Source organism: Monodelphis domestica, chromosome 3, assembly GCF_027887165.1.
Source record: "Monodelphis domestica isolate mMonDom1 chromosome 3, mMonDom1.pri, whole genome shotgun sequence".
Classification (NCBI taxonomy): Eukaryota; Metazoa; Chordata; class Mammalia; order Didelphimorphia; family Didelphidae; genus Monodelphis; species Monodelphis domestica.
The window spans coordinates 120003442-120023871 of record NC_077229.1 but is presented as its reverse complement, the minus strand read 5'-3'; the positions used below and the strand labels follow the sequence as shown (position 1 = coordinate 120023871).

At 33.5% G+C, this 20430-nt stretch overlaps 1 protein-coding gene across 1 annotated transcript in view; it reads left to right on the top strand.

Moving 5' to 3' along the window:
* Positions 1 to 20430, top strand: part of KHDRBS3 (KH RNA binding domain containing, signal transduction associated 3) — a 244355-nt gene that overhangs the window by 140833 nt on the left and 83092 nt on the right. Inside the window, exons 3-5 of the mRNA XM_001370743.5 lie at positions 6582 to 6698; positions 7228 to 7374; positions 18450 to 18589. Coding sequence (XP_001370780.1) covers positions 6582 to 6698; positions 7228 to 7374; positions 18450 to 18589 — 404 coding nt within the window. The remainder of the gene's footprint in view (positions 1 to 6581; positions 6699 to 7227; positions 7375 to 18449; positions 18590 to 20430) is intronic.

The window sequence follows — 20430 nt, the reverse complement described above, 5'->3', positions numbered from 1 at the left end:
TTTTTAATTTGTTCTTTTTCAATATTTTTTTATTTGTATGCCCAATTCATTGATCTGCCTTTTCTTTATTTTATTGATATAAACATTCATGGTTATAAATTTTGTCAAGTACTGCTTTGGTTTTATCCCATAAATTTAGAAGTATTGTCTCCGTATTGTTATTCTCTTCAATGAAATCAGTGATTATTTCTATTATTTGTTGTTTTACTTACCTGTTAGACAACTTAGTTCCAATTAATTTACCTTTCCATAAACCATTATTGATTATAATTTTATTGTATTATGGTCTGAAAAATATCCCCTTTATTAATTTTGCTCTTCTATATTTGGTTGTAAGGTTTTTATGCCTTGGTCTACAGTCAGTTTTTATATAAGTGGCATGTGCTGCTTAAATGGTTTATTCCTTTTTATCCATATTAAGTTTTCTCCAAATTTCTATTAAATATAACTTTTATAGAATTTTAATTGTTTCCTTTACTTCTTATTAGTTTTTTGGTTAGATTTGTCTAGTTCTGAAAAGGGAAGGTTTAAGTTCGCCACTGGTATAATTTTACTGTCTTTTCCTCCTTATGTTTCTTTATTTTCTTCTTCAACAATCTGAATGGTACACAATTTGGTACATATATATTCAGTACTAATGTTTCTACCTTTTTTCAAGATGTAATTACCTTCTTACTTGTTTTAATCAAAATTTTCTTTAGGTTTGTATGAGATCATTATTGCTACTTTTTTATCTCATTTGAAGCCCAATAGATTCTTCTCCAGCCTCTTATTTTTTTCTCTCTGTGTGTCTACCTGCTTCAACTGTGTTTCTTGTAAACAACATATGGTAGGATTCTGGTTTTTAATCTACTCTGTTATCTGCTTCCTTTTTATAGGCAAATATATCCCATTTACATTTATTTATTGTGATTACCATCTGTGTATTCCCCTCCATCTTGTTTTCTTTTAATCCTGTCCTTTCTCCTTTCTCTAGTTGTTTCTATTTTTTAAAAATAATTATTATAATGGAAACTTATACCATTGTGCTTAGAATATAGTCCTTTTCTTGCATCACTTTGTGATCATTAGAAATTATAATATCAACCTGTTGCAAATTTATTAATTATTAATTTAATATCTGATATAAACAAATACCATATCCTTACAGCATTCTTGTCTGTAAGATGACATTTTAATTTTAATTGTTTGCTAGGGATTCATATTGTTTTGGCTTAAGTATATTATATCAATTAAATAGAGTTATGATATACTCTTAGTCTTCAGCAAATGAGGGAAATATAACCATAGTATAGTATCCTGAAAATTAGATTCACTAATTATGTATTTATTTTAGTATTTTTAGAATTACTTTTAAGAAATTATCCATACTCTTAGTTTTAGCTATCTAAATGAGTTATATAAAACTAAAAACCCACACTGTTATATAATGTTTTATCTGTGTTTAATAACTACTTGGTCTTAATATTGTTTTCACTCAATAGAGGAAATAAAAATTCTCATAAAAATGTAAAGAAAGCTTTCACTAATATTAGAAACTTGACAGGGATAAGAAGCTAAGTGGAAAGCAGTAAGTGATGTTAGGTAGTTTACTACCTTGTATTAGGGCTTTTCTGTCCTTTTTTGGGGGGTGCTGGATCTTTTTGTCACTATAACAAAACATATGGACCCCTTCTCAGAATATCTTTAAGTGCAAATAAAAATATATAGGTTTACATAGAAAGCCAGTTATATTGAAGTAGTTATATCTATATGTATCCATAGCTTCATCAGTTGATTGGTTGCTGGGGTGATTAGTTAGCTATTGTACTTTGTACTGAGAGGAACAAAATGAGGTCAATGTCATGGTTAGTGTACAGTGTGTACAATTCTGACTGATCAGACCAGTTTTTAGCTCAAAAGGCTCTACCAAAGGTTGGGTACAAAGGGACTGTATGATCATTTGGTATAGAGGTGTCTCTAAATTTACACATCTCATGTTTCTCTATCAAACTGTTTGTGCGTGTGTTTAGTTCTCAGGTTCTAGGTTTAAAACTCAATAAATTAGTCAATCAATAAACATTTATTAAGTACCTGTTATATGCTAGATATTATACTAAGTGATGGAGATATAAAATTGGCAAAAAGAATTTAAAATTTAATTGGGATAACAACATGCAAACAAGTCTATACAAAAAAAACAACTTTATATAGGATTTAAAGAAAATAATTAGCAGATTGAAGACACCAAGATTTAAGGTTTTGGAGACAGTTTCAAATACATGATGGAATTTTAGATGAGACCTAAAGAAAGCCTGCAAAGTCAGTAGAATTGAGGAAGGGGAGTGGGCAGTCAGAGAAAATGTCTGGAACCTAAAGATGAGTCATTCTGCTCATGGAATATCCAAAAGGGCAGTGTCACAATTTTGATGAGTACATGTTGATGGGAGTAAGATGTAAGAGGATTAGAAATGTAGATGAAAGGAGAATGGATTGGAATGTAATGAAACTTCTGGGTTTCCTAATTCTTACATCAAGAACTAAAATTCTATACATATTCTAAGCAATGGTCTAATAATAAAATCTTGGTAGATAATTCTTGAACAAAATATTGATAGAGACAAAAAAATGTAGAAAGATGAAGAGGAAAAAGGAGTTGATTCGTAAAAATGTGAGAATATACTTGCTACTGTATCTATAAAATTTAATTTTTAGTTTGAAAAATTGCTGACTATAAAAGCAACTAAATTGTTTGATTCAAATGAATTTGAACATTAGAAAATATCAAATTGAGAATTATGGGAATATTAATTTTGGGTGGAGTAAACTTTTAAAAACATTTGATTTGATAACAGTCTTTTAATATAATTAGTTTCCTTTATGGTCCTATTTATTTTAAGTATATAAAAATACTCTGAGGTGGGAGTCCATATTTTTCACTGGATTGCCAAAGGGATCTATGATGGACAAAAAATGTTAATAATTCCGTGTTGACTAGAGGATGTTAATGGAACTCCCTGGAGCACTTTGCACTTCAAATTTAGAGGAACCAATGAGATAAAATTGCACCTTTAAAACATATGTTTAAAGACTTTTAAAAATGGAGATTTGAATCTTTCTGTAGCACCACAAGTTAAGTTTTGTCTCTAAAGGCAAGTCTAGTAGTTAGTAGCAGAAACAGAATTTCAATCCAGACTATCAGAGTCCAAATTTTATCTCTTTCCTAGCACACTGATATATCTAAAACCTGAACCACAAGTTGTTGAGCAATAATTATAAATCTGAAAAAAGGAATATGCCAAAGAAGTCTAATATTTATTTTGACAAATAGGTTATGTGCTATATTGAAAGGATTATGTTAACATAATATACCTTGACATGCAGATTATCATGTTGTTAAAGTAGATTTTATTTTATTTTTAATTAATTTGCTTTTCTTCTTGTATCTCTCTCCATAGCCATGTTTTATAACAAAACAAAATTGAGAGAAAAATATGGGAGGAAAACAGTAAAACCAATGAACACATCAAAAAAACCCTTCACATTAGATTCAGTGTTCCACACCCATAAACCACCCTGTGCCAAAGTATACCCTCAAAGAAAAAGTGAATGAGGCAGGGCCAAAACTGATCTTAAGCCTTTCAGAATAGTCATGTTTGGTTGCTTATTAATTATATTTATTGTGTTTATTGTTTTTCTGATTCTTCTCCCTTCATTGTGCATCTGTTCATATAAAATTTCTTATGGTTCCTGGAGTTAATTATGTTCAATGTTTCTTATAGCACAGTACTATTCCATAAATTCATGTACCACAATTTATAATATGTTTTGATGTAATTTTTGAATTTATGTGTTATATACTGAATTATTTTCTAGAAAATTAGGATACATTTGCTCTAGGAAATATATGTAAATTCATATTTGGAATTAGCAAACGCATTTATGTTATAGCTTCACCATGAAATGAAATTATTTAGAATGTATAATATATCTTGTTTTCTACTTATTTGAGTATACTCTTATCTGAAGAAAATCTTAATTTTTCAACAACATTGTCATGAAATCTTACCTTATTCCAATGCAAAGCATTCTGTGTGTGTGTGTGTGTGTGCGCACGTGTGCGCGTGTGTGCTAGCTTGCAATATCTTATAGTATTCTTAGACTTTATTTTATAGAGTAGGATTTAGAGATACAAATGAAGCATTTGTAACTCTTTAAGAGAATGAACCCATGACTTAGATATTGGTATCTCTCACAGCCCCCCACCCACTTCTGAACATGAAAGATGCAGAACACACTCCATGTTTTTGCTGAATTTTTTTCAGATAATACCATCGCAACAATATTCTTGTAGATTGAAAAGCAGGAATGCGTTTAGCTATACTTGATAAAATAGACTAGTACAATAGTTTAATAGTATCATCTATTAGGAACCTTTGTGTGAGTAAAGAAGCATGGGCAAAGACAAAAAGTTGGATCTGGAAAGCAATGAAAGCTCAGAACATTTGGAACACACAAATCATTGGGGTAGGGGAGAGACTGTTCCAATGGAAGCTTGAAGGAAAGGCAGTTAGGACTCCAGCTGCCTGGGAATTGACTTGACTGTTTCTGCCTCTCTTCTACTTATACTGTGAGCTGAAGAGATATCTGGTCTTGCCCAAAAGAGAATTGTTAGCAGTAATGTTATTATCTACCCTTAGGGGGAGATATTTTTTTTATTTTCTGAAGAGATTTTTTATTTCAAAAGACTTCAAATCAACAAGATAATTTAGAATTTAAGGTGACCCTAATTTCCCTCTTTCCCCAGCCTCATCTTACCCCTTCCTTCTCCTCAAAGAATAAAAGACCCTTTAGTTAGAGTACTAGTTTGTAGGATTGGTTATTAGTGGGAAAATTTATAACTTAATGTCTGTGAGAAAATCTCCATCAAAACAGTTGAGAAGGAAGAAACAGGAAGTAGTTTAGGGGAGGAGCTCAAGATTCAGGCTTCTTTTGTTTACTTACTGGTGCAATTTCTCTAAATCCCCCCCTCCCCCCTCCAGCCGCTATAATTCACCAAGTTTTCATCTCTAGTTCACCTTCTATGAACAAAGCCCTGCACTAAATACAATGAATACAAGATGAAAAACCAGAGAATACTTGTATTCAGGGTGTGAAAGGTTGTAAGGTAATGAGGAGGGTAACTGTGTATGATACAACATGTATGATAATGATAGAATGTGACAGAACCAAAGGATAAATTTAGGTGAAGGGCCATATAAAATAAACAGAGGAGAGATTACTTGCACCTGGTGCAAATGAGGGAAGGTTTTAATGGAGCAGCTGGCCAAAAAGCTTGGCCTTGAAGGAGGACAAAGATTCTAACTGAGAGGAAATGCATTTCTAGGAATGAAGATCTATTTGAACAGGAATATAAGGAAGAAAGAGGATAAGATGAACAAAGACTTAATGATGTTATTTGACTAGATCATAGATTGTATGAGGAGAATAGATTGAATTTAAGCTTGTAATGGTATTGATGAACCACCCCAAATTATCTTAATTTTGAGACCAATAAATTTGCATTTTATTATATAGGTGATGGGAACCAATAAAAGTTTCTAAGATGAGGAATGACATTGATCAATAAGCAAACATTTATTAAGCTCTAACTATATGCCAGACATTGTCCAGATGTGAGGTTAAAGTGTAAATTCTAGATTTATTTGAAATCTTAGAGGAAAATACATTTTAGATAGCAAAGTAAAGATTTGACATATATAACTCTGATCTCAAGATTTGTTTTTAAACTCTTACCTTATGTCTTATATTGTGCGTTGATTCCAAGGTAGAAGTGTGATATAAGGGCTAGGCAATGGGGGTTAAGTGATTTACCCAGGGCCATTTAGCTGTAGTGAATGAGGCCAGATTTGAATCCAGGACTTCCTGTGTGTGGGCCTAACTCTCAATCCACTGAGCTACCTAGCTGCCCCCATTAAGATTTTTAAATAAGAAATTACATTACTTCTAAAGGATAAATATAAATTTTTTTTAAATTTCTTTTTGTGTTCTTATTTTAAAATCTTTGTCACATGTTATACTCACCATGATATAGCTTGCCACATTATTCTGTGAGCTTTACTGAATAATGGTGTTGGGGTAGGAGGATGATATGGAAAATGTCATTTACAAAATTAATGATGATAATAGTTGAAGTGATAAGACCAAAAATGAAGACTAGGTTAAGGAACTACATAAAATTTAAGGAGAATGAGAGGGCTTTGCAGCTGGGTGGCATAATGGATAGATTAATGGATTTGGAGTCAGGAAGATCTGAGAGCAAATATGAATTTTTAGATACTTATTTTGTGATGCTGGGAAAGTTACTTAACTTCTCTTTGCTTGTTTCTGTAAAATGTAGGCATTAACAATATCTACCTCCTAAGGTTGTGAAGATAAAAATGAGAACATTTGTAAATAGCTTTGCAAATCTTAAAACACTATGTAATTGCTATTATCACCATCATTATCATATAACTTCCTATTTTAAAAATATTTAAGTATATCTATGCTACAAATTGTGGTTCTGTTTGTTCCTCATTTTTTCATTTTTCCCCCCCTAGTTTAACTTCGTTGGAAAGCTTTTGGGTCCACGTGGCAATTCACTAAAGCGTTTACAGGAAGAAACTTTGACCAAAATGTCCATTCTTGGAAAAGGTTCCATGAGAGACAAAGCAAAGGTAATAGACATAGATAAGTAAATTATTATGAAAACCAGCAGGAATCTTGGGGAATATTTATTCCAGTTCCTTAATTTTACAGATGTAAAAAATAAGGCACAGATTTGTAGAACTAAAATGAAATTGTGCCTATACTAAAAATTAAGTCACCATTTTCAGTCTACAGCTTTTTGCATGGTCACATATCAAACAAATAATGGATTCAGTTCTCACACTTAGGACTTATGCATTTTAGTCTACAGAAAATATTTTTGGACCTTACAATAGAAATACTGAAGTTCAAATCTGACTTACAACACTTAAAATATTTTTTGAAAAAAATTAGTTTTATTCATGGTTACACAAAAAACAGCCTTTTTAGTAGTATGTAAATGCATATATCTAACCTCTGACTTAATTTTAATAAAATTGTGTTGGGTACTTAGAATTATTTTTATTTAATCTTTTGTGACATATCTCAAAAGAGACTCACATTTTAATTATTATTTTCCTCATAATTGCATTGTCAAAAATGATTTTTTTCCCTTAGGAAGAAGAATTGAGGAAAAGTGGAGAAGCAAAGTACTTCCACCTAAATGATGATCTGCATGTTCTCATTGAAGTTTTTGCCCCTCCAGCAGAAGCATATGCTCGAATGGGACATGCTTTGGAAGAAATTAAGAAGTTTCTCATTCCTGTTAGTATAGCAATTTTATTTCTTATAAATAATACAATTTACAGTTATGTATGAAATTCCTTCCTCAGTTTCCTTGTGAGATCCTTTTCTGCATATTGTACCATGATATTTTTAGTTAGCATAATTTCTAAACACTGTGAGAGGTAATTATGAATAAGAAACTGAATAATTTAAACATATTACATGCTATTATGCTGATTTTGGTGGGGGGAAGGAGGGAGGCTTGCCATCATTATCATTAGCTTCCCCAGAAAATGAATTATCATGACTTTTTAGTGTCTTTACACTGATAGCATTAATTAAAAAAAAAGGTTATTAAATGCCTATTATGTGCCAGGAATGTATTAAACATTGAGAATAGATTTAAAGAAGAGACCTATGGTATCTGTGGTATAGAGGACTCCTAGACATAGAAACAATGTATGTGTATAACTGATAGTCTTTGAGAGATTTTTAGAGCTAGTTCTCTATCCACTGTACTTTTGGGGTATATAGAATGAGAGAGATTTAAATTAAGGTGGTTTAGGAACTCTTCTACACAACAAAAAATAAATACTATTGTATGATAACACAGTCCTGAAAAATAGTATCATAAATGCTTATTCTAAAACTGAGGTGCATACGTGTCAGAGTAAGTTAAAGACCACAAAATGAGAAATTTTTATTTTTTCCTTTGCATTGACCTGTACCCAGATATGGACAGTTATGCCTCTAACATTTGATTCCTAGATTTCCTCACATATGTGTATATTTTCTCAGGACTTTTCTGCTTGGTAAAATCATGAATTTGACAAATATTAATAAAAATTTCACTATTTAAAAAACAACAACATTATAGAGAGGACTCCTTATGAAATTCCGAGTTCCCCTATCCTTCACTTTTTGAAAAGTATATTTCAGATTTAAAATGCAGTAGTCATTCTGTCAGTGTCTGGCTTGATTTCCTTCTGAATTTACTTTTGCTCTCTCGTAAATATTTTTAAATGCTTCATTGACAAAATTTTTCTTTTTTGGAGTATTATTTTCCCTCCATTATAATATGATTCCCAAATAAAATAAAAGCTTTCCCTTATAACAAGTATAATAAGTGAAGGGTATAGAATGAAAAGTATATATACAGGATGTCCCAAAAAGCTTAATGCTTCTTTATGCTTTAATCACTTTTATAGCTTAAAAAGTCATTCATTTTTAAGGTGGTAAAAGGTTTGGGAAACCCTCTAATTTTGGATGTGGGGAGTATAGGAATTTCTTTCCATGGCTATTCATATTTGTCATCAGAGGTTTTTTCTCCCTCAATAAGGGTGGGGTAGACTACAGATTTTTGAAAGAAAGAAGAGGAATAATAGATATAATATGATTTCACAAAATTGTAAGAGAAGAATCAAAGTTGATTCAGTTGATAATATCATATCCTTAGGAGACTGGTGGCATCATAAACAACAATAAAGGACCTAAGAGGAGAAACATTTTGTTTGAACTAAGTGACTTTCATTTTGAGCATGTTGTTATGTAGGTGAATTAAGTCCAGATCTGTTGCTTTTAGCAGAGACTAATGAGAGAATACTAGGAAACAATGTATCAGATTTCTCAATGAATAATTTTCTTGTTACAATGTATTGTAAGGATAATTTAGGGTCATGACTTAATCTAAGTTTGATTTTTGGTCACCAGGGGATATCACAATAAAATACCCAAGTCAGTTTGGAAATCGATGGTGGTTTAATCAATATAGAAGGAAGAAATCAAGGAGAAGAGAGAGGGAAAGGATATAGGATTTCACCTGCCTGGTCTGTGCCAGGGGGAGTTCAAAGTCCACCACCACAAGGTTTCTGAAGAAGATTAGAGGCTTCTAAGTGAATAGTGTTTGGAAGGTAAAGGAGGAAAAATCAGCCTAAACTCTGAGAGAGCTCAGAGAAGACGCCTAGGTTACTAGGCTTCCTCCAGTATGATATCAAGGTAAACTCTTAGCTAAACTGGTCACTAGCTGCCGCCATGCCAAGATGCTAAGATGCTCAGCAAGCTGCCGCCAGCCACCTCTCCACCTCAAAAGAGGCTGCAGAGAGGAAGTGACGTGAAATATATAGACTGTTTTGTGTCACTTTCCCGCATCTCACCTGTACCAATGGTAGCTTAAGCTTGACTAAGGACAGCCCAGGGGTCTTTCATCTCTTTCTGATTTGTCATTAGCTAGCACATGTCTATTATAGGCCATCCTCCTAGATACTTAATCCTTAAGTATGGGTGTAGACATTCCTGATTTTTTTAGACTAAGTAGGGAGGAGTGATCTAAAGTTTACAGTATTATATCAAAAATTTAGTTAAGCAATAATTTTCATGAAAGGCAACCCAGTACAGACTGTAATAAATTCTTGCTATTAATTTATATTGACTTTCTAACTTTGAGCTTTCTACTTTTCCTTTTTTCTTTTCTCACTCACAAAACATTGCAATTAGATGGGACTTGTTTTTTCTGAGCTCTTTCTTTTTAGTTTGTTAGTGTAATATTTATTGTGAAAGGAAATAGGATTGGGAAAATGGGGATAAATGGGAGGTTTGTATGGGGTATGGAGGAGTTGAGGGAAGAGAGGGTATATTGCTTGGTGAGGCAAGGGAGGGTGATGCCCCCTGCTGAGAGGAAGCAGCAGGGGACCGATAAGGCCTCTTTGTCCTGGAATGACTGAAGTGAAGTTCAGCTCCCTCTATGACCAGAAAAGATAGTCCACTTATCTGACTGCGAATTCAAATAATATAAAGTTTAATAATCCTTTGGGAATTGAGTTTTTTCTTAGCTTCAGACCTGAGGCCAGGCCCCAGAGGCTGGCGGAGGGTTCTCCCACTCCCATCTACTCTATATCAATCCAGTTTTGTCTTTTTAGAATCTTAGCAGTAGACAGAAAGCAAACAAGAACAGGTCTAACCTTCAGAAGCGACTGGGCCTGAATCTTCAGGCTGAACCAAGAAGAGGCGGCACACCACACCAGACTGAGCTGAACAAGCTCCTACCTCCTCCCACACCAGGCAGCAAGTCCCACACGACAGGAAGGAAGTGCTAGTCATAAGACCCCACTGCCACTCCCAGTTGGCCCCTTCCCCCACAAACTGTCTAGTCTTGTTTCCTTTCCACATTAGTTCAGAAACATGTAGAATGCTGATAATTGCTCTTTTAAAATTCACATATGGTTTGTGTTCTGATGAATTCAACATATAAAAAGTCCATGTACATTTTGATATTTTAAGGAGTTGTTCTCAGATGGGAGTGATTCTTGGAAGAATATAGTATTTATATACTATTTATATGAAATTAAGATTTTTAAAATATATTTATGTCAATTCATGCTGTAAATCAGTTGGATTCAATCATTTTTTAAAATTTTATTTATTAATATACCAGATATTCCCCTACCCCATTTCCTGTCACTATTTGAACTGCCTTGTAATGAGAAAATGTCTAGTCAGTGCCAACAAAAACAATAGTGCTTTTGACATTGTATGATGTGTTCCACATCCATATTCCCCACCTCTCTAGACTCAGAAGTAGAAGATATGTTTCCTTATTATTTTTCAAGGCCCAAGATCATTTATTATAACTTATTTATTATAATTATTGTTATATATTATTTCTAACTACTTTTGCATTCTCATTTTATCTTTTTCTAATATCTGTAGATATTCTTTGTCATGTCTTCACTCTACATTATTTAATAGAAATCTGCTGATATTTCATTAAAGTCCTCATATTCATCTTTTCTTGTGGCAAAATATAATCCATAGTGCTGTTAAACCACAGTGTATTCAGCTATTACTGAGTTCTAAAATACTCGCTTAAATAAATGAGACTGAACCTTGACAAAGAAGAATTATTCATTGATACTTAATTTCCTTTATTTCATTTCATAGGTCTGACAAGTAAACTATTTCGTCTTCTCCTTTGACTAAACAATACAACTACTTGGTTTGTATCCTTACAGATCAAAAAAAGGAGTGAAAGGACCTACTTGTACAAAAATATTTTAGTAGCTCTTTTTGTAGTGGCAAAGAATTGGAAACTGAGGGGATGTCCATCAATTAAGGAATGGCTGGACAAATTGTCATTCATGGTTGTAGTGGAATACTATTGTGTTTTAAGGAATTACAAACAAGATGAGTTCAGAAAAACTTGGACAGACTTATTTGAAATGAATAGAAGTGTAGTGAGCAGAATAAGTAAAACATCGTATAGGGCAACAAAAGTATTGGACCACGATGAACTATGAGGGACCAAATTTTTACCAGCCAAGTTAGGTTCCAATTTAATTCCAAATGGATGATAATTGCAATTTATAGACAAAGAAGGAATCGTTAGTCTGATTATAGATCAAAGCATGCCATTGTTTTTACTTTATTTCCTTCATGAATGTTAGTTGTGTGTTTGATATGTCTCCTTTCATAGCACAAAAATATGGGAATAATATGTATTTCATCAAAGCATTAGTATAATCTGTATCAGACTATTTACTGCTTTAAGAAAGAGGATGGAGGGACAAAGAAAAAGAATCTGAATTGCAAAATATTAGATAACAATTTTCAAAATTTTTTTCTGCATGTAATTAAGAAAATTTAAGTTAAAAACTTAAAAAAGAAAAAGAAATTGCTGTCTTCATGATTACCAATGATCTCTTTAGTTGTCAGATAATGGCATTTTTTCAATCCTCAAGCTCCCTGAAACCTTCGAAAATATTGATCACCCTGTTCTCTTCCTCTAAATCTATCACTTGTATCTCATATTTCTTCTCCCACATGTATAGTCACTTCTCAGTCTCCTTTGCTAAATCTCTCCATGTCATTTTTTCTACAAACTCTTGAAAACCAAAAACATAGTTGAGACACACACCCAAGGATACGTTTATAATTGGCTTTCATAAGCAATATACCCATGCACACACACAAAAAAATGTTTCCTTAAGATAAACACATTATTTCCCTCTAGTGCTCCTGATGCTTGCTTCCACATCTCAAGGGTTAGGGACACACTTATGTGATTTGGAAAATGCACATGAATTTTTTTGGCCCTTCATAGCAGAGAAGTAGTTTGAATTTTTTCTTTTTCTTTCATGGGATGTTTGCAATATACCTTATGTTCATTTTTGAGTTACAAAACTTAAAGCTATCTCTACATTTCTAACTTTTGTTTGTCATAGACTCGCTTTCATGTTCTTTTCAATAACTTTGACTTTTTTACTTATTTTAACTTTAAAAAATAAATTATGTATATTAATGGTATTAAAATATAAAATATGTTGTTATTACATGATATTGTATAGTACCTGTTTAATATCAATGTTGATATTTTATGGTTTTATACAATGCCATAAAATAAGTTTTATACATTTCTGAATTTCTAAACTTTTTATGTTTAATCTTCTGGACTTTGTGTTTTCTCTGCAGCTTTCACTAAACTCCAAATTCTCAATTTTTTCTTATACCAACCAGCAATAAATAAGAACTGCATTTAAATTAATTAATTAATTGATTGATTTATAATATATAAATATCTAAATATAAATAAAAATAATAATATAAAAATAAATTAAATAAACTATATTTATAAACTACTCTCTGTTTTTACTATCTGTTTTTCTACATTGTTTGGATAGTCTCCAAACCCTGAGTAATTTTCTTTTTTTATTCTATTAAGTTTCAGTTAGTGATCTTATTGTTTCCTATGGATTCACTTGTCATCTCTATTCAGATAATTCTTAGATCTATTTGTCCAACTCTAAACTTTCTTCTAACCACCAGTATGATATCTTCAACTCCCTTTTAGACATCTCAAACTGATTTCCCACTTGACATCTTAAAAGACATGTCCAAAACACAAATAATTTTATCCCACCCCCCAAAAAACTCCAAGACATTCTCTTCTCTGTTGTCAAGGTTGTCAGTACCATTATCCTAGTTAGTCCTACATTTTGTAACCTCCAGTGTCATTCTTGCCATCTTACTCTCACTCCATATAATCCATTCTGTTGCTTTTCTGGTATAGGCCCTCGTTGCCTCATTCCTGGACTTCTGACTGCTCTCTCTGCCTCAAGCCTTTCCCTACTCCAGATCATCCTTTACTCAACTGCCAAAGTGGTCTTACTCAAAAACACGTCAGCCTTCCCTGTCCCTCAAATATTCATTAAACTCCTGTACCTCCCTATTACTTAGAAAATCAAATAAAAAATCCTGGCTGACTTTTAAGAGTCCTTAATTACCTGTTCCTTTCTCCTTTCCTGTTCTTCCTAATCTTTACCACCATGGCTCTTTCTATATTTCTTATTTTCATTTTTACATCAATTTTTGCAATATTATGATTATAAGATGGAACCTCAGACATGCTTTCATTTGCATCACTATAGTCATTAGTAATTTGAAACATTTTCTCATATGGTTGGAGATAACTTGGATTTCATCCTCGGGAAAACTTTTTTATGTTCTTTGGCCATTTATCAGTTGGGGAATGACTGTTCTTATCAATTTGAATCAGGAATTTTTTTACTTTGGAAATGACACCTTTATCAAATAAACTTTTGCTGTAGTTATTTTCCCTCCTCTCTTCCCTAATCCAATCTTAGTTGAATTGCATTTGTTTGTAGGGGGAAATAACCTTTTATTTTAACATTTTCATCTAGTCTAAATTGTCCATTTTATTTTTTATGATTTCCTCTATCCCATTTTTGGTCATCATCTATTCCAAAAGTCAGTGTTTTCCTTGATCTTCTAATTTTTTTAAAGATGTGGCATTTTATATCAAGACATATCTATTTGGTCTTTATCATAGTGTATGGTATAAGGTTATTGGTCTAAACCAACAGTGTAATTTCCAATTTTTATTCTAATTTTTGTCAAATAGTAAGTTCTTAACTCAGTAGTAGTCTTTGGGTATATCAGACATTTATCCACAGCATTTATTTGCTTCTGGTACCAAATCATTTTAATTCTTGATTTGTAGAATAATTTGCAATCTGGTACTTACAGGTCTTGTTTATTTCACCCTTCTTTTTATTATGTTATTTCCATTGAGATTCTTTACTTTTCATTCATCCAAATGAATTTTTTAAAATTAATTTTCCTGTCCATAAAGTTGAACTGCTTATGATTCCTTCAGAAGTATAGTATAGTTTCTCTATTTATCTTTCATGACATCGAATGTTTTTACTTCTGCTTTTCTGGATATCATTTCAACTCTTCCTTTAAAAAAAAAATCTTCTGTCTAAAACATTTTGTTCCTGCTACTCTTTGATTTTGTATGTGTGTTTCTTTATATTGTTGTTGCATGCTTTCTTATCCATTCTGTTACTGACATTTGTTTTATTGTATTATTTAATCCTTTCATATTTAAAGTTTGCTATTTTTATTTATTCATGCATTTATTTTTAAAAACCCTTACCTTCCATCTTAGAATCAATATTATGTATTGGTTCCAAGGCAGAAGAGTGGTAAGGGCTACGCAATGGGTTTTAAGTTACTTGCCCAGTATCACACAGCTAGGAAGTGTTTGAGTCCAAATTTGAACCCAGGACCTCCAGACCTGGCATTCAATCCACCAAGCCATCAAGCTGCCTCCTTGTTTGCTATTTTTTGTCTCACTTTAAAAACACCACTTCTTATAATTAAATACTGTTATTAATGTGTGTTAAAAGGGGAAGGAGACCATGGGATTATTAATACAGATGGATGATTATGAATTTAATTTAAACTGATCCCACAGACTAACTAACTCCCTCTGAGACAGAGTGTATAGATGGTTATACTCTCAGTCTTAGACCTGTTCAATCTGGTGGACAAGCAAGGTAACTCAATTATGTGGAAGAGAGCCCCTGCAATGATCGATGTAACAGTTTGCAAGGATCTGGGTAGGTGGGTAAAAAGAAATTCCTTTCTCTAAAAATGGCTACCTTGATATCTATCCCCTTCTGTCTTCTTATTGAAGACTTTTCATTGCTTAGTCAGACTAAGCCTACTCTGAACAACTCTTTCTAACTATGGATCTCCTTGCTAAATGTCTAATCCCACCTAAAATTCCATTTAGGAGTTTCTTAGAATTGTAGCTCAGGAACCCTGGAGTTGAAGTGGTCAGGTTAACTTCTGAGAGGAAACCCTCTCAGAGCCTCCCTTAATCAGTTCAACCTTCTTCCCCTCTGTAAAGGGTGAATATTATGGTTGAGACTGAAAATATCTAAATTTAAATGGTTGCCAAGGGAAATCCCAAATAATAAAATACCCAAGTCAGCTGCCAGATTTTTTATGTTGATTTAATTACAACAGGAGGAAGAAAATATTAAGAGGGAGGGAGGGGGAGAGAGAGGGGGGGGGGAGAGAGAGAAAGAGAGAGAGAGAGAGAGAGAGAGAGAGAGAGAGAGAGAGAGAGAGAGAGAGAGAGAGAGAGAGAGAGAGAAAGGGAGGGAGGGAGGGAGAGACAGACAGAGAGAGAGAGAAAGGGAGGGAGGGAGGGAGAGAGAGAGAGAGAGAGAGACAGAGAGAGAGAGAGAGAGAGAGAGAGAGAGAGAGAGAGAGAGAGAGAGAGAGAGAGAGAGAGAGGGAAAGGAAAGGAAGAACCACTCTGGCTCAGGCTGAGCCAAAGTGGCGATTAAGGCCTTGGAAAGCCAAGGCAAAGAAAGGGGTCAGTCCTTATCACTCATGTGGCCAGTCTGAAGGAAAGCTGTCTGCAAGGCTCCTACAAGTTCAAGCTCCAGGATCGAACTGAACTCTAGCCCTCTCCACAGGAAGTCACGAGAACTCCAGAGGCTGTTCTCTACCTTACTTCCTGTTTCTCACATGTGCCAATGGCGGCTCAGGCTTGACTTGGGACAGTCTAGAGGTCTGTCCTTTTTTTTGCACATGTCTGTTGAAGGCCATTTTCTCAGATAATTAAATCTTGAGTTTAATGCAGACCTTCCTAATCTTGTTAAACTAAGAAGGGAGGAGAAATGTAGTTTCTAAGAGCTGATTCTGTTATTCCAAGTATCTGTATTGTTATTGATCAGGAAATAGCTAAATCAGATCTTCTAAAGAATGGTCTGATTAGGGTGGAATAGTTTTGAAATTCACACCTCACAGGTTAGCTTTTCATATGCAGTATTAGAGAGGAATCAGGCAGCAGCTTCTGTTGATGACAGGAATGGACCAGGAATTGAGTTTTAGGAAGGTTAGAGATCTCCAGGAGATCAGAGCTGGGTCTCGGAGTTGTCTTCAGCCTTCAAGCCTTCAACTGACTCCCCCCAGATTGACCATTGGAATCCTCAGACCTCTTCCAGAATTCTAAACAGGTTTATCCCTGATTGAGTAAGTGCATCTAATTCAATTCCCCATTGCTGCCAACCTGATTTTCTTCCTTTAAATTCCTTATCCCATAGATTGTCTTCCCTTTCAACTTATGTTTGTTTACTTCCAGATTTTTTGAATTTATATGAATTTTTATTGCTTTTTATTTATTTGATACTAGTGTATATTTTCTCCATTTTACCTTTTCTTTTTAAATGAATAGTTCAAAATCTTCCCTTTACTTTTCACTTCCATCTTGTTATTTTAAGTGACTTTCTTTTCCTCTACCCATTCCAAGTGACTCCCTTTTCTGTTATTCACTTCCTCTTGTTTTTACATTAAATTTAGAAATGTTAATTTCTTGAGTCATAGATTTTAGCCAAAGTTCTTTTTTATCTGCTTGTTATGGTATTAAATCTTCTGAAGAACCAAATTTGAGCATATTCTCCTATCCTTTTTTGTGTGTTAGTATCTTTGTAGATCTTACTGTCCTCTCATGATAGTGCCATGTTACTGTGTCTTAAGACATGAAGCCTTTCCCTCTCCATATCTTCCCCATGTTTAATATCATCCCCAAATAATAGCATTCTCTTCTTGGCTGTGACTCTTCTAATTGTTTGTTGCAGCTACACTTGGGAACTCAGATATCCCTTTATCTAAGCCTTCTTATTCCTAGATGCCACCCATGAAGGTATAGTACTCTCTTACTAAAAACAATTTACAGATTTATCTCATACTAAACCATCAATTCCTCATCTTCCTTTCATGATCAATTAGCTTTTCCCTCATAAGAATCCTTGAAAAGAATTCTGGGTGTGAGCTATGCTGAAGCCCCAGAATTCACTTTGCTCTACTTGTTAAAATGGAAATTTAGGGTAAAGGGGGAAAGGTATGTAGGAAGGGAGAACACACAGTTAAATAAATAAGTTTATTAACAAGGAGGGGATGATGGGCAAGGAAAGGGAATAATGGACCAACTAACTATTAGCCCCAGATACTTAACCCATTATAGTTATTTTCTTAGCTTAACCTTGTCTGAATTAAACTAAACTAAAGTTGACTGAGGGATAAGTCCAAACAGGGAGCTCAGATTCTCTCACAGAGTCCTTGGTGAGTCAGACAGCAGAAATCAAGTTTCAGAGTTCTTAGTAGCCCTATAGAAGGAGAAATTCTTTTGCCAAATCACTCTGTCAAAGACTTCTTCTCAACCTTGTTTTGATGTTATTCTAAGGCAGGCAGCTTGAAAGATGAGTTTGTCCAGAAAGAGTCCCAGAGTCACACCTTCAGTCTTGACCTCCAGCTTCAGACTCACAGTTGAAAATACTGTTTTTCTAACAGCTTAGAATTCTGACCCAGCCAGCTCTCATACAGAATCCAGGCTTGTCAATCTTTCCTTGCTATCCACTTTGCATCTTCCCTTTGCTACATGCTTTAGAGCAAGATGCTGAGCTATAAAATGCAAACTCAAAGGAGAATATGCATAATACCAGGGCAAAGTGTGAGAACAGCTTAAGATATTTGATCTCATAATTATGATAAGGTAAAGGAGTTCTATAAGACTTGGCAGGACTGGCATGTTTTAGATTAATTTAGGTTTTTGAGTTATAATATAGAACATTTTCATTTCACTTGAAATTATATTAATGACTTGTGATTGCATTTTGGTGTCATATAGATTTTTCATCAGCTTCCTTTTTCTGTATGAAAACTTAATTTTGGGTTTTGTATTTAAATCTTCTTCACAGTAAAAATAAGCCAAAGATGATTTGTTAAACCTCTCTTTTCTTCAGGATTATAATGATGAAATCAGGCAAGCACAGCTCCAAGAACTGACATATTTAAATGGTGGTTCAGAAAATACAGATGTTCCTGTGGTTCGTGGAAAACCACCAATGCGAACACGAGGAGTGCCAGCTCCTGCATTATCCAGGTAGGCTTCCAAATTTCACCTAATTCCAAAATAATTTTATTTTATTGACTGGTTTTGAGATGTATGTACCATATAATTCTAATAAACCTTTAATTTTTTTCTTTAGTTGTCAATGTTAATTAACCAATTTTATCTTTGACCTTTGTAATTGAAAATGATTGTGCTTATGGACCCTGTTAATATAAAATACAATTTGGTATCAATTATGTTTTCTAGCTTTGGTGGTATCTGTTTTAGAAAACTGTCATAGTTCCTTCCACTTTTTGAGAGGCCTAATCATCAGAAGGACTTTCTCTTTATATAATGCTTAGCTTTGTTTCTTTGTAACTTCAATCCATTATTCCTGGTTCTGTGCTCTGAGGGTCAAGCAGAATATGTTTAATATCACTTTCATATGATAGTTAGTCAAATACATAAAGAGAGCTATCATAATTCCCCTTTCCTCCTAAGTCTCTTAGCTACAATGAATAGAACTCTGAATCTGGAGTAAGGAATATCTGGGTTCAGATCCAATAATTCAGTCCTTATTCAACCCTGGGCAACTCATGTATATGCCCCAGTTTCTTCAAATGTAAAATAAATATCTACAGTATCTACCTCCCAGGGTTTCTGTGAGAATCAATTGAGATAATTATATAATAGTCATTTAATAAATACTTATTTACTTCTCTTCCCTCTCTAGAATAAGCATCTTCATTTCCTTTACAATCCCTTCACCAAATTGTCATATGATTTGAACATTCCTGGTTATCTTCTCCAAATGGTTTCCTGTAACAATATTCTTTGGTAAAACAGTCACAGGAATTAAACCAAATTAATGACTTATTGAACAATTTTTTAGTCGTGTTTATTATGTGCTAAATTCTGGGGATACAGATACAAACTTGAAAAAATCTCTGCCCTCAAGAAATTTGTTATTTTCCCAAGAGGTGCTCAGTAGTCAGCAAGACAGATGGCAAGGAGATGTCTAGGAGAGGTATTTTATAGAATGTGAAGCATAACCTAGGCTGCTATGAGACTAGTTAGACTTTTTTGGTTAACTGGGCACAGTATTCTAAACATAATTTAAGTATTGTGCAATACTTAAACAAAACAAATACTTAATACAAAACAAAAGGACTCACTCTTCATTTATGAAAACTAAGCATTTTTTTAAAATATTTTTTCATTATCTTTTGTTTTTACATCACTAAATTTCCCTCTGTTTCTCTTCTTCCCCTTTCCAGTGAGTCATTCTATATGACTAGTAATTCTTAAAGAAAAACCTGGAGGGGAAGCTGGATTTCAGGGGGGAGAAACAAAATCAGCAAAAGCAAAATACAGGGTCTTCTTATTTTTCTTTAAGGCTCTACTCATGCATGACTGCAACATTCACTCTTGATTACTTTGTTTCGATTAAGGGTGATCTATACTGTTTTCTTGCCATTACTTCACTATTCATCAGTTTTTTAAAAATTCTTTTCATACTTCTTTGTATTCATCACACTTATACTTTCTAGAATTGACTTATAGTGATTAATTTCTATGTATTCCATATCACACTGTGGATTGAAACCGTAGTCCACTAAATATCTGAGATTTTTCACGGCCTAACCACTACAAATTCATCTTGGGCTCATGAAGCTGATTTTTTAAATCCACATAGAAGACTTGATATTATTTTTATTAATGTAATTTTCTGCATAAAGCCTTTACTGATTTCCCCAATCATATTTTATATTTTCTAATATCAGGTCACTATTTGCCTTATAAAAGTGCCCTATATATAAGTATAACCAACTTATATCTCTAAAGATCTTTGTGATATTTAAAATGGTTGAGATCTTAAACTGTAGTGAGTT